The following is a 15,572-nucleotide window of genomic DNA, read 5'->3' on the forward strand; positions in this document are numbered from 1 at the left end:
GAGATCAGGACGTGGCTGGGAGGGGACCCCAGCAGCGCTGCAAGACTGCTTTGAAACCTCAGAATTGGAGTTGTTTCAGGGTGGCAGCCTCCTACAACAGTCATGTAAACATGGAGGTGTACACGAGATCAATGACAGGCTACATCAGCAAGTGCATTGAGGATGTACACTGACATCAAATGCTTCACAACCAGGACTAACCAGAAACCATGGTTGGATGCAAAGGTCCGAGCCCTACTCAGAGCTTGTGATACTGCCTTCAGGACGGGATAGGATGACACTCCAGGCTAAACTCTCCCATGCAATCTGGAAGGCAAAGTGAGAGTACGCACAGAAGATCCACAGACAACTTAGCAACACTAGGCTTGTGGCAATGGATTAAGACTATTACAGATCACAAGTTAACCCTGCAAATTAAGGACAATGCTACTTCCCTGAAGGACAGACTGAACACCTATATACGGATTAATGAGAAGGACAGGATGATGCCAAAGAAAGCTCCATGATCCCCTGCATAGCAGCAGCCAGAGTGAGGAGAATCCTATTCAAGGTGAACCCACACAAGGAGGCAGGACCAGACAACCTACCTGGTCAGGTACTGAAGGACTGCACAGACCGATGGACTGAGGTCTTCACAGACATCTTCAACACCTCACTGCAGCAGTCCATCATTCCCACAGGGTTCAAGATAGCCACCATTATCCTGATACTCAATAACCAACCTCCATAATTACCGCCCTGTGGCACTGACCTCCACCATTATGAAATGCTTTGAACGTCTGGTGATGGAACACATAAAAGCACCCCTTCCAGAGATGCTGGGTCCATTTCAATTTGCCTATAGAAGAAACCATTCCACAGACAATTCTATAGCCTTGTTGCTTCACTCCATCCTGGCCCACCTGGAGAATGACACCTCATACACCAGGCTACTTTAGCTCGGCCTTTTATATGATCATTTCCCCAGAGGCTGGTGGAGAAGCTTTCCTCACTATGACTCAACACCCCTCTCTGCAACTGGATCCTGAACTTCCTAATAGAAAGACTACAGTCTGTCTTGGTCAGTAGCAGAAGGTCAAGCACCATCATGCTGAGTGCTGACCCATGACTGCACCATCAGATCCAGCTCCAACATTGTCATCTCAAATTTGCAGATGACACAACCGCTGATGAGTCACACTACAGAAAAGAGGTGAAAAATCTTGTGAAATGAGTCTCAACGTGGACAAGACGAAGAAGATTATCGTGGACTTCAGGAGGACCAGGAGCAACCACCCTCCACTACACATCAAGAACTCTGTAGTAGGAAGAGTGGAGAGTACCAAGTTCCTTGGTGTTCACTTAGTGACCTATTGTGGCATTCAACATCTCATTTGTTAGGAAGGCACAAGAGCAATTGCACTTCCTGAGAAGACTGAAGCGGGCAAGGCTACTGGTCACCATTATGTGAACCCTCTATAGGAGCTCTAGCAAGAGCGTCCTGGCCCGCTGCATCATAGTGTGGTGCAGTTGCTGCAGAGAAATGGATCAGAGGTCCATCAATAGGACCACAAGAGTGGCAGAGAGGATCACTGGAGTCTCCCTCCATCCCATCTACTGGGATTATTATCTGAAGATAGTGTACAAAATCATTGAGGACCTTCTCCACCCTGCAAACAGCACCTTTCAGCTGCTCCCATCAGGGAAGAGATAAAGGAGCATCAGAGCCAGCACCACCAGGCTGAGGTACAGCTTCTTGCCATGGTCACTGAGAATGCTGAAGGAGCAAAGGAACTGCTCGCACTAACCATCTGAGAATATTGTACAGAGCAAAATTTATTTATTTATTTATTTTTATAGCTATAATACTTGTCCTGTATGTGTGTAATGTCTGCAAGTTTTTGCCCCGAGGACTGGAGAACGCTATTTCGCTGGGTTGTACTTGTGCAATCAGAGGACAATAAACTTGACATGGTATTATTTACAAATTATAAAAATGCATTTAAAAAAATTTTACACTTTAATGTGAACGATATTAAAAAGCTATTATTTCTCCTGTAACCTGTATTTACCAAGTAGCAGCCTCGAGTCTTGCTCAATTGCTATTTCATTTCTCCAAAGCATCTGCAGTGATCAATATTGTATAGTTGATCCCCAGAGAAATGAATAATCCTGATTTATTGCCCTGAGCTGAGGGCTAGAAACAATACATTTAAATTTACCCTTCTCATCAAAAATTAAGTTCACAGTGAATGTTCATTTTTCAAATGCTGCATTAGACTCATTCAGCATTACATGCATTTTGCTGATTTTTAAAAACAAGTACAACATCCAAAATAGTTTGGATGCCTCCAATGCTATTTTTCATATCTCACTGAATGTTAAAGGTTCAAAGGATCCTTTAATTGACACGTAATAATCCATTAAAAATGTAATGGATATTATATACCTCAACTTTTGTCTACCATGAGGCAAAGAATCACCATGAACTCTGCCTGGCGCCCCCAACGATGGAAGAAAGAGAAGCAAAAGAGCCTCTTCAGAGACACTGCATTTGCCTGCAGTGCTCCTGCAACCTCTCAGCTGCACAGACTTCAGTTCAAACCCAAGGAAGCCTTCAGCACCTTTTGAATGTGGATTGTGGAGGAAAACGTGACATGCTATCATGAACTTCTATAAATTGCAGCTTTTTTCCTTAATTTTATGTTGGTGGAAGGATGTGTAATGTCGAAAAGGTTGGGACAAAGCAATTCCATATTTTTAAAATTAGAAATGCAGCACAGTAACAGGCCCCTCCACCCACATTGCCCAATAAATCTTCTTTGGCTTGGCTTCGCGGACGAAGATTTATGGAGGGGGTAAAAAGTTTGTGGCTGACCAGTCCGATGCGGGACAGGCAGACACGATTGCAGCGGTTGCAAGGGAAAATTGGTTGGTTGGGGTTGGGTGTTGGGTTTTTCCTCCTTTGCCTTTTGTCAGTGAGGTGGGCTCTGCGGTCTTCTTCAAAGGAGGCTGCTGCCCGCCAAACTGTGAGGCGCCAAGATGCACGGTTTGAGGCGTTATCAGCCCACTGGCGGTGGTCAATGTGGCAGGCACCAAGAGATTTCTTTAGGCAGACCTTGTACCTTTTCTTTGGTGCACCTCTGTCACGGTGGCCAGTGGAGAGCTCGCCATATAATACGATCTTGGGAAGGCGATGGTCCTCCATTCTGGAGACGTGACCCATCCAGCGCAGCTGGATCTTCAGCAGCGTGGACTCGATGCTGTCGACCTCTGCCATCTCGAGTACCTCGACGTTAGGGGTGTGAGCGCTCCAATGGATGTTGAGGATGGAGCGGAGACAACGCTGGTGGAAGCGATCTAGGAGCCGTAGGTGGTGCCGGTAGAGGACCCATGATTCGGAGCCGAACAGGAGTGTGGGTATGACAACGGCTCTGTATACGCTTATCTTTGTGAGGTTTTTCAGTTGGTTGTTTTTCCAGACTCTTTTGTGTAGTCTTCCAAAGGCGCTATTTGCCTTGGCGAGTCTGTTGTCTATCTCATTGTCGATCCTTGCATCTGATGAAATGGTGCAGCCGAGATAGGTAAACTGGTTGACCGTTTTGAGTTTTGTGTGCCCGATGGAGATGTGGGGGGGCTGGTAGTCATGGTGGGGAGCTGGCTGATGGAGGACCTCAGTTTTCTTCAGGCTGACTTCCAGGCCAAACATTTTGGCAGTTTCCGCAAAGCAGGACGTCAAGCGCTGAAGAGCTGGCTCTGAATGGGCAACTAAAGCGGCATCATCTGCAAAGAGTAGTTCACGGACAAGTTTCTCTTGTGTCTTGGTGTGAGCTTGCAGGCGCCTCAGATTGAAGAGACTGCCATCCGTGCGGTACCGGATGTAAACAGCGTCTTCATTGTTGGGGTCTTTCATGGCTTGGTTCAGCATCATGCTGAAGAAGATTGAAAAGAGGGTTGGTGCGAGAACACAGCCTTGCTTCACGCCATTGTTAATGGAGAAGGGTTCAGAGAGCTCATTGCTGTATCTGACCCGACCTTGTTGGTTTTCGTGCAGTTGGATAATCATGTTGAGGAACTTTGGGGGACATCCGATGCGCTCTAGTATTTGCCAAAGCCCTTTCCTGCTCACGGTGTCGAAGGCTTTGGTGAGGTCAACAAAGGTGATGTAGAGTCCTTTGTTTTGTTCTCTGCACTTTTCTTGGAGCTGTCTGAGGGCAAAGACCATGTCAGTGGTTCCTCTGTTTGCGCGAAAGCCGCACTGTGATTCTGGGAGAATATTCTCAGCGACACTAGGTATTATTCTATTTAGTAGAATCCTAGCGAAGATTTTGCCTGCAATGGAGAGCAACGTGATTCCCCTGTAGTTTGAGCAGTCTGATTTCTCGCCTTTGTTTTTGTACAGGGTGATGATGGTGGCATCACGAAGATCCTGAGGCAGTTTACCTTGGTCTCAACAAAGCTTGAAAAACTCATGCAGTTTGGCATGCAGAGTTTTGCCGCCAGCCTTCCAGACTTCTGGGGGGATTCCATCCATACCTGCTGCTTTGCCACTTTTCAGTTGTTCGATTGCCTTATATGTCTCATCCAGGGTGGGAACCTCATCCAGCTCTAGCCTTAGGGGCTGTTGAGGGAGCTGGAGCAGGGCGGAATCTTGGACTGAGCGGTTGGTACTGAAAAGAGATTGGAAGTGTTCTGACCATCGGTTGAGGATGGAGATCTTGTCGCTGAGGAGGACTTTGCCGTCTGAGCTGCGCAGCGGGCTTTGGACTTGGGGTGAGGGGCCGTACACAGCCTTTAGAGCCTCGTAGAAACCCCTGAAGTCGCCAATGTCCGCGCTGAGCTGGGTTCGTTTGGCGAGGCTAGTCCACCACTCATTTTGGATCTCCCGGAGTTTGCGCTGAAGATGGCTGCATGCGCGACGGAAGGCTTGTTTCTTCTCTGGACAGGACGGCTTTGTAAGGTGAGCCTGGTGGGCAGCTCGCTTCTTTGCCAGCAGCTCCTGGATTTCCTGGCTGTTTTCGTCAAACCAGTCCTTGTTTTTCCTGGAGGAGAAGCCCAGTACCTCTTCAGTGGATTGCAGTATGGTAGTCTTCAACTGATCCCAGAGGGTTTCAGGGGACGGGTCCGTGAGGCGGGTTGCAACGTCGAGCTTGACGTTGCCCAATAAATACATGCGACTAATTAACCTACTGAACTGTATGTTTTTGGAACGTGCAAGCACCCAGAGGAAACACACGTGGGCATTGAGAGAACTCCCGAGAGACAGGAGCAGATCTGAAGTTGGTACGTTGGCACTGTAATAGAGTAGCGCTGTTACGCTAACCATGCCACCCAATAAATTCAAAGAGCATTTTAAGCTGCAGCACACACCTCTTCTATTGGATCTCACGAGGGATAAAACAACAGCCTCTTTTTCTCTTCCTTGAAACCCATCCACAGACTTTATTTCCAACTCTGCGTACTTGCCGGAGAGTTCTCTTCTCAGGAGCTGTACCTATTTAACAGGAAATTGCATTGTTCAAAAAGAAAATTAGACAAAAATGAATTGAACCAAGTTTCTGAGCCCTCAGTCAAGACCCATTATAATTTGCCTCTGTTTATCCCACTGTCCCATTCTTAAGTTACATCTCTGCTGTAACATTCTCAACCAACCATGAGTTTTAAACTGTCCAGATACCAAATTCAGCTTGTGAAGGTCGCCTTGTCAGCAGCCAGGAAATGTACAGCGGTCACGTGGAATTCTGACTCCCAACTAAATATGACACGATGGAATACGGAGATACAGAGTTGTATCCCCCCTGGAGAAAATCACGTACAATTTAAGAAAGAAATACAGGACATTCATTAGGGTGTGTAAACCCCATCTGGAACACATTGGTGTACAGATGTAATTATACCCCGTTTAGATAAAGTGAATAGAAAACTGTGCCAGTAGTGGAATGTGGTGCAGGTGACGAGCTCTTGTATTTTTGGGTTCTTAAGTTCCCTTAAAGGTTTTTGACTTTAACAATATATTGTTTTTTGTATTAAGGAAGGGGAGAGCGGTAGGGGATAAAATAGATTCTGTATGATATACACTTGTTGGGAAAAAATGCATTGTTTATTTGGATTTATATGAGTCTTTGAAAATCAAAAATAAATTTAACAACAACATTCTCAACCAACTAGCAGTGAAAAAGAACAATTCCTAAATTGAGCATAGTTTCTATTTCTTATAGAGAGACCTGAAACATTGATTTCCCTTGACTTCCTATAGATTCTGCCTAACCTGCTGACTTTCTCCAGTACATTTGTGCATTTTACCCAGAGGAAACCGACGTGGTCAGAGAGAGAATATATAAACACTACAGAGATTGGACTAGAGATCCAGACCAAACCCAGATCAGTGGAGCTATGAGGCAGCAACTCCACTATTCATTGTAAGGTACAGAACAACATTATGTAAAACCCAGTCACGCTGCTTGGTGCAAACTCAATGATGTCATTAAAACATATCAATGTGCAATTAATAGTGAACATTTCTGATGAATGATTCCAAGAACATGTACAAATAAAAAAAAACAAGCCAATAATCAGGTTAAGCAATTGACTGCACCCACCAGGCTGCTACTTATGGAACCTGGCACCACAACATCGAAATTTAGGACAGTCAGATGCTCTTAGCTAATCTCACCCACCTGTCTGCAACATTTGGGGCATTAAGACTGGGCCGTGTCCCGAAACGTGACTCCAACTTGTTAATATGCAAGAATGATGATGTGCTGTGGCTAAAAAAGTGGTCAACTTCTCAAATGGCAGCACTTACATTACATCAGCCAATAAACATGACATTTGCCTACAGATTCATACCTACACTTTGGATTTATTTTCTCTATTTCAAAGTCTGAACTATTAATTAAAGCCATCATATTTTAAATGTTAGAAATCAAATGTGAATTTTGCCTGCACAGAATTTCAGGGAAAGATGGGGAATTGTACCTGCAAATTGTACGGTGCTATCACAGCAACATCCTTTGGATGGACACCAGCCTCAGTCAGGGCTTGAATGTGCATTGCCACCATTTGGACCTCACCTAAAGTAAAACCAAAGCAAATCCAAATATTACAATTCAAAACAACCAAAGAATCCATCTCATTGAAATTTTGCTTCTCCTGAATGGATCCAGATGTCAAAATGAAGTTCATACCATCTCACTTTCACCAATACATTGGAGCTTAACTTAAGAATGCAACAATTAATGCAATTAGAACTGGGTATTGTGATAATTTCTAATGCTACTCCAAATTTTTCAAACGTAGGTTAAAAATATCTGGCAGGAGAACAGAGATAATCAGCTAAATTGCTTTATTTCACATATCTTTGTGAAATAATACAAAATAACAATCATTGTTCCTGACAGTGCACCTGAAGTTTCCCTTGTTTAATATAACAGCCCTACTCTATTCTCTTTGAGCCCGATGAAAATTCATCACTGCAGCTTTCTGCTTTATTATCTTATTGACTTTTTACATCACTGCGTTGATATCTTTCCACAAATCCAATCCAAATGATCAATCCGACTGTCGTCCTACCGAAACCATTGGCCCAGAAAAACCTCAATTCAACAACTGCAAAAACAGTTAACATTTGTAAATGCACAGTATGTTAATGTACAACCCTTAAATAGAACAGGACAGAGAATCTTCAGATATAAGGAAAGATTAGAATGAAGTTTTCTTCTTCAGAACGGAGACAATTAAGAGGAAACAAAGTATGCAAAATTCTTAGGAATGAGATCAGAGTAAAAAGGAAGTTTTTTTTAATCCTTATCAGAGGGGTCAATTCAGGGGCACATATTTACAGAATCATGGAACACAGCACAAAAGTAGCCAGTCTATCAAGTCTATGTAAGAGCAATCAATCTAGATAGACATATACCCATCATCTTCTCTCCATGGCCTGAATTTTCTTTAAGACAGTAACCCAATACCCTTGTGAAAATGAGGTTTCCTCCACAACTATGTCTAGTAGTACATTGGGACCTTAACCAATCTTTCAAATTACTCCAATTTAGAACCTTATTATTCTGGTCTTTATGCCAACTGCCTTCATTTTACATCCCTTATTTCTTGACCCTAATGTTTTCTATCCATGCTGTTCATATCTTCCATGATTTTAAATATTGTCACAGGACAGCAGCCTCCTCCTCAACAATCTCTATTTCCCCTGTCCTTCAGCTCTCGAATTACATTGGTAGATCAATCTTCACACTTTTCCTAAAGTGTGGTGCACAGAATGGATAAATTATTTCAGTGGTGGCTCATAATGTCTTTATTTATACCTCTGGTTATAAACCCCAGGACTCCATATAATTGTATATTTTTTTAATACATCTGTTCCTCAACCTGCCTTGCCATTTTCAATGAATGATGCATACTTACAACACAGATCTCTATTCTTGTACCTTTTCTAGTTTATATTGTCAATCTTCCCGGCAAAGTAAATGATGCCAGTTTAAAGAAATCCTTCCCCCTCCCACACACAGGTGATGATCGAGGTCTGTAACTCACTCCACAAAAGGATGATTGTGGCAGAGTGTTCATCCTATTTAAATATTACAGGGGTGTGCTCACAAAGACCAATAACCTGCAGGGTACCCTCTGAAAAGGGTTAAAAAAACTTCCGTTTTACTTTGATCTCATTCCTAACAATTTTGCATACTTTGTTTCCTCTTAATTGTCTCCATTCTGAAGAAGAAAACTTCAGTCTATCTAAACTTTCCTTATAGCTGAAAAGTCTCTGTCATGTTCTATTTAAGGGTTGTACATTAACATACTGTGCTTTCAAAAACGCTAACTGTTTTTTGCAGTTGTTGAATTGAGGTCTTTCTGGGCCAATGGTTTCAGTAGGGCGACAGTCGGATTGATCATTTGGATTGGATTTGTGGAAAGATACAAATGCAGTGATGTAAACAGTCAATAAGATAGTTCTTAAACTAGGTACCCTTTTTTAGACAGTAGGGGCAGACTGAGCCAAGTTAAATAAACAAAATCCTGGAGAAACTCAGCAGTATTGGATGCAAAGATCTATAACCAACATTTCAGGCCAGAGTTCTTGGTCAAGGAATGAACAAAAAGCAAGCAGGCACCTGAATAAAATGGAGGGGAATGAGGGAGAAAAAACAATGGTGGGACTGCCAGAGTTGCTGTAACGTTAGTGCTGCCACTGGTGCAGACCCAGGGAGAGTGGGTTGCCAATGGTTTGAACTGAACTGGAGTCTTGTGTGATTACAGAGGCTGCGGGAGCGCTGGAGGCGAATCCACGGACACTTAGTAACTCTGAAGGGATTTTCTTTGCTTTTCTTTCTCTGACTTTAAGGGGCACTAAGCGATAATAATGGTGAATCTTTGCCTCCCTCAAGGCAGACTAAAGGCAATTTCATGTAATATTACATTTCTGGTTTATTACATATATGATCTGAATGGGCAGGTAGAGGAGCACAGGCTAACTGGCAAGATATCAGAGGCGGATATGGGCGGGAGGGCAGTAGAGAAAAAGCTGAGAAGTGATGGGGGAAAGAGGTGGCTTCTCTGAATAGAGAGGGAGGGGGGAGAACTGGAGGAAATGAGACCGAAGGACAGGGAAAGAAAGTGAGAGACAGGTTGGGTCCTAATGGAAACTGGAGAAGTCAATGTTAATGCGATCTGGTTGGAGAGTCACCAGATGGAATATTAGGCATTGTTCCTCCAATTTGTGGATGGCCTGGCAACATAAAAAGCAATGTGTTTAGAATTTGGAATGCATTGTCTGATTGGTCAGTGGATCGTGATTCAATAGAAGTCTTCAAAAGGCAATTGTTCAAATGCTAATGGGGAAAAATAAAGCCAACGATGGGAACGAGATTGATTGGATCGTTCACTGTGTTCTGTGCTGTAATTAATTTAGGAATTTAGTGTGGGAGCAATTACAAATTACTAGTAAGCCAAGGGAAAGAGACAGATACAAGAATTTAACCAGAATGCATTAATAAACAAAATTGCAGTGAAAACCAATTTTTGTTCCAAGACAATTACCTCAAGACTACACAATATCAAACCTCTGTGATTACACCTAATCTCATTCTCCATTAATCATACAGTACCCTCATTTCCTTTTGATTGTTCATCTTCTTCATCAATTTCAAGCAAGCCACATCCAGAGGTATCAATTAAAAGCAATGGAATCATTGTCTCTTCTGTGGAAACAACCCCAGGCAGATCCCTGAGAATTATGAAAAGAGCAGTTAATAGCAAACCAAAACTACTTCAATGTATAAATAAAGAATCATACACAAAAAAAAACTTGCATTACTGAAACATCAGCCCACACAACAGTCAGTAAAGATGATTAATTGGAATGTGTGTCTGTGCATGGGGTCTCCTTAGCTAAATTTGCTATAGAAACATTTTACCAGGCCACAATTAATCTCTGTATAACACTGATGACTTTGCTAGCTTTGAAGCTTCCAAAGAAAGATAATAATTTCATCCCAACTCCCCCCCACCCTTCTTCAGCTCCTTACCTCGCCAGCTCACAGAATTATTTTCAGACAAGTGCCACGATAAAATTCTGTATTTTAATAGTCTGATATGAAAGCCATTGTACAAACCTTGTTGATTTTTGAACTTGAATAAACATGCCTGCAGATTCACGTATAAATACTGTAGGAGAGCAAAGATCTTTTAAAATCAAGATTATCCAGAGCATTCAAACCAGGGTAGAATTGGAACTCAGTTTCTGTTTTTATGAAGGTGGCACCTTATAAGACATGATTACAGATGGTAGACTACATTTATTTTAAGTAAATCAGTGATAAAGTATAATCCAAACACAGTCAATGCCTATTCTTCCTGGCATTAGAAAAGTAAATGGTGGCACAGCCACAATAAACTCCCTGAAAAAGCACTCATGGCATTAGTAGATACTTTGCGATATTGCTACTAAATTGTCTAGCTCTATATTTTTTTAAGATTATTTCTTCCTGGTTTTCTCTACTAGACTCTACCAAACCCAATTACTTGCAAATCTAATTTCTTCATCATTTTAAGAACTATGGTGCAGTCCAACTTCAATCTCCAAACTCGATTTTATCCACTAGCAACTGACCCTCATATCATTCCAGTAAACTAATGATCAATGCTTTCCAGAGATATGGTGTCCAAAATCAAAAATGGCACGGCAGCTTGGTTTGGAGCTAATAAAGCCTCACACAACAGAAAGCCCAACTCATTCATGTCAAATGAGTTGCATATATGACTGTCCCAGTCACTTGCATGGACCCACATCCCTTCAAACCTTCCCTAAGCAACTCCCTTACCAAATGTCTTTTAAATCTTAATTGTACCCACATCAATAGCTTCTTGGTTAAAAAGGTGCCCCTTCGGTCCTTTTAAATCTTTCACGTTAAGCCCATGGCCTCTAGTTTTAGACTCCCTATCCAGGGGGAAAAGTTGATGAGATTCCACCTTTTTCATTGCCTTCATGAATTTATGTATCTGTAATATACAGTCTCATTGCCTTAGTCCTCCTAATTAGTTTTATTGCCTGTTCACTAAGAAATACCTAATGAAATACACCAGCTCACACCATGTTAAATATATGCTCTTATCTTTTCCCTTGGCCCAAACTCTTCTTCTGGGTGAATTCACTTGCACTTCTTCCATTTAATGCATTACATCTGATGTTCAAAATTGGGTTACAAGTGTGACTTCGAGCTTTCAGTTAATTTTCCAATCTATTTCTACCTAGTTGCAATGAAATCCAATGTAATCACAATAAATAACATCTCATTTTTCATCTAGATATTTTGCTACTCAAGAGACAAAGTTGAATTCAACAATTTTGGATAACCAGCCTTTCCAGTTTTGTCAGAACAGGCTAGTTCTCATGAAACGTTCAAGATTCCTTTATCGTCATGTACTGATACATAAAATGTAATAATACACAAAAATGGTCAACTTTTTCCCGCGATAATTACCCGGCATCACTAACAATAAGAGGAAGAGAAGCAAAAGAGAAACTGAGTATCCACGGTTTCACCTCCAGAGCTCATGCAGCACTGACAAATCCAAGCTCCCAGATTTGAACCTCTGATACAATCAGGAAGCTTTCACTGCCTGAGGCCCCTTCAGGAGCTTTCTTACTTTCCTCACCCTCTGGAATCCCAGCCCTAATTCTTGGTTGGGAGCCAGTCTCCAGCAGCCTGCAGCCTAGCTTGAGTTCTTTGGCTGCCAGTGTCCAGCAGCCTGTATGGGTCCTTCAGCCACAGAGCCTCTCTCTGCTCTACTGCCTTGGTCACTTTCCCAAGCTGCTTCTTCTCGGTGAGGGGTGAGGAGGAGGAGAGAGGTTCTCCTATTCTTGTGCCTGGCCTTGTCTGCTGATTCCTTTGAGGTTGCTACTCCTCAGAGCTGCTGCCATCACAAACTTCTGATAAGAACTCATTTTTGGTCTCTCCAGAGATAATACCTAACCTGCTGCGTTATCTTTTTCTTTCATTGCAAATTCCCAATAACAGCTGTGTTCTACATTTTAGAATCCCAGCATTGTAATATTTCTTCTTTGTTCTCATTCATTCGCTTCTATTTTTACCTCCTCCTTGGAGATTAGCTATGACAGACAAGCCTTAACCAGACTTCTCATAAATAGTACCAACACCATTTCCATCAGTTGGAATTCATATTTCTTACCAATATAGGTAAGTTGCCCATACTAGCTCCCTGAGATTCCCTACCTTCACCCATTTCCCTGCACCTACTCTCCCTCCCCTACGCGAGGTGCAATTCACTGTCGCCAATTAATCTATAAACTGCACAGCTTTGGGAAGGGGAAGGAAATCAGAACAGAAATCAAAGGAAGAATGTAAGATTTCAACACAGTCAGCACCACAGATAAAGGTTAAACCCATGTCAATGGAGTTTTGGAACAACTGCACAAGGTGTAGCACCACTGTGCCACCCCCTCCACTCCATCGCAGACATCCCCATCGTTCCCTCCAGTCCTCCCACTTTGCTGCATCTTAGAACAGACTTGCTTTCTCACTATTCCAAAAACTGACAAAAGGCGTTAATCTGAATAATTAACTCCATTAAATCACACAGGTGCCTGCATGACCTGCTGAGTACATGTTTTTAAAAGGCTTTATCCATGAAATAATGTTAAGAACATTTAGTCAACTATCCAGATCTTGATCACTGCCTTGTTCTTTACGACACTGCATCTCCTCATTTGTCCTATTACCACTCTTTCAATTGTTCTATCATCCTTTCATACGTCAATTCAAGTCTTCTGTTTATCATCTTACTGATTGTTATGTTTCCCTCCTTCTGTGTAAATTAAAACTTTACCTCAAGTAGTTACCATTTGTGATGAATGTCATCATCTTTAAATGTTCTATTTCTCTCTCTCTCTCTCTCTCTCTCTCTCTCTCTCTCTTGGCACATGTTCCCTAACCGGTTGTGAACAACCTGCTCCTTCTGGTCTGGGTTCTTCCAGTTGAAACTGCTTGTAAGGGAGCTTCTGCTTTAACCGGCATGATATAATGACTGTCAAAGATTCCTAATAACCCCAGAAGAAGTCGAGCTGTTTTTATATTGCACAACTTCAGTCCTAAGTCACCCAGGCTAAAAAAAATTGGACAGACTGTGAGCATGCCTCAGAGAGCCAAAAGGTAGGGAGTGAGGCAAAAGAAGCATGGCTGAATGTATTGCTTGGAAGTGGCTGGCTAAACAACTTGCAGGTGCCTTTCACTGCTTGTTGATCTAATGCCATCCTCTTAAAGAACCTACAGCATTACAATGTTTGACTTGGCAGACCTAATATCAAGAGTGTGAAATGTTACAATTTAGTAGGAGGAATAAGAAAAACCATACAAATAAATGATATATATTTTAAAAGGAGCAGAAAAAAAGGACCTTTTTTGAGAGGGTGACAGCAGGAAGTGGTGTATAGACAGCACAAGTACCATATAAAGGACCCTTTCTTGAGGGAGTGGCAGCAGGAAGAGTGAAGTGTACAGACAGTACAGGTACAAGTAGAAAAAGCTATTCAGAAAAGAAATGACACCTGGCTTTAAAGGGCAAGGAAATGAAGCAGAGCTTCAACAAAGTAAGTACGAGGATCTATCCAGGCGTAGCACTATGAGAAAGAGAGCAAGAGCTTAGGTGGGGGAAGGAGAGTTTTGCTGGTGCAGCTGACTTTTTCAAAGTGGGAGGCTTTCCATCATCCACAAAAACAAAAGGCTGAGTTGGTTTTTTTTAGTTAGCAGGGATGATTAAAGAGGAGCTCTGATAGCTGATTTCAAAGCCATGAATTATTTTGCACACTACATAAGAAACTCTGATCAAGGACCAGAGACTAAAAGTGACTGCCAAAAGAAAGGGAAAAAAAAATGTTCGTTTTCAAGAGGAGTTTCCATGATCAAGTTGCACTCCCTCAAGTGGTTGAGGAAGCAATTCAAAATAGAATTGCAACGCATAATAGGAGGACCACTCAGAAAAATAATGGGCCAAATAGGCCTCTGTGCTGTATCATTCATAGATTTTCTGCTATACCATTTAATAGTCCCATTAAAATAAAATAAGCCTGTAATAAATTTCTCACTTGCTGCTTTGAGTATCCAAAATATTGTTTCTCAGTCAGCATAATTTCAGGGCAATGTACCAATGACCTAATAATTCTTTCTTTTCTTTGGCTTGGCGGGCGAAGATTTATGGAGGGGGTAAATGTCCACGTCAGCTGCAGGCTCGTTTGTGGCTGACAAGTCCGATGCGGGACAGGCAGACACGGTTGCAGCGAAAAATTGGTTGGTTGGGGTTGGGTGTTGGGTTTTTCCTCCTTTGCCTTTTGTCAGTGAGGTGGGCTCTGCGGTCTTCAAAGGAGGTTGCTGCCCGCCGAACTGTGAGGCGCCAAGATGCACGGTTTGAGGCGATATCAGCCCACTGGCGGTGGTCAATGTGGCAGGCACCAAGAGATTTCTTTAGGCAGTCCTTGTACCTCTTCTTTGGTGCACCTCTGTCATGGTGGCCAGTGGAGAGCTCGCCATATAACATGATCTTGGGAAGGCGATGGTCCTCCATTCTGGAGACGTGACCCACCCAGCGCAGCTGGATCTTCAGCAGCGCGGACTCGATGCTGTTGGCCTCTGCCATCTCGAGTACTTCGCCGTTAGGGATGAAGGCGCTCCAATGAATGTTGAGAATGGAGCGGAGACAACGCTGGTGGAAGCGTTCTAGGAGCCGTAGGTGATGCTGGTAGAGGACCCATGATTCGGAGCCGAACAGGAGTGTGGGTATGACAATGGCTCTGTATACGCTTATCTTTGTGAGGTTTTTCAGTTGGTTGTTTTTCCAGACTCTTTTGTGTAGTCTTCCAAAGGCGCTATTTGCCTTGGCGAGTCTGTTGTCTATCTCGCTGTCGATCCTTGCATCTGATGAAATGGTGCAGCCGAGATAGGTAAACTGGTTGACCGTTTTGAGTTTTGTGTGCCCGATGGAGATGTGGGGGGGCTGCTAGTCATGGTGGGGAGCTGGCTGATGGAGGACCTCAGTTTTCTTCAGGCTGACTTCCAGGCCAAACA

The 15,572-nt window shown here is 42.8% G+C and overlaps 1 protein-coding gene across 5 annotated transcripts in view; it reads right to left on the reverse strand.

Moving 5' to 3' along the window:
• The window catches only part of ighmbp2 (immunoglobulin mu DNA binding protein 2), a 55,477-nt gene that overhangs the window by 19,888 nt on the left and 20,017 nt on the right, over positions 1-15,572 (reverse strand). For all 5 annotated transcript variants that reach the window (XM_069896866.1, XM_069896874.1, XM_069896891.1 and 2 more), the window contains 3 exons: positions 10,101-10,219; positions 6,958-7,052; positions 5,350-5,473 (listed from right to left, as the gene is read on the reverse strand). In XM_069896866.1, coding sequence (XP_069752967.1) covers positions 5,350-5,473; positions 6,958-7,052; positions 10,101-10,219 — 338 coding nt within the window. The remainder of the gene's footprint in view (positions 1-5,349; positions 5,474-6,957; positions 7,053-10,100; positions 10,220-15,572) is intronic.

The sequence above is a fragment of the Narcine bancroftii genome, chromosome 1 (assembly GCF_036971445.1).
Source record: "Narcine bancroftii isolate sNarBan1 chromosome 1, sNarBan1.hap1, whole genome shotgun sequence".
Classification (NCBI taxonomy): domain Eukaryota; kingdom Metazoa; phylum Chordata; class Chondrichthyes; order Torpediniformes; family Narcinidae; genus Narcine; species Narcine bancroftii.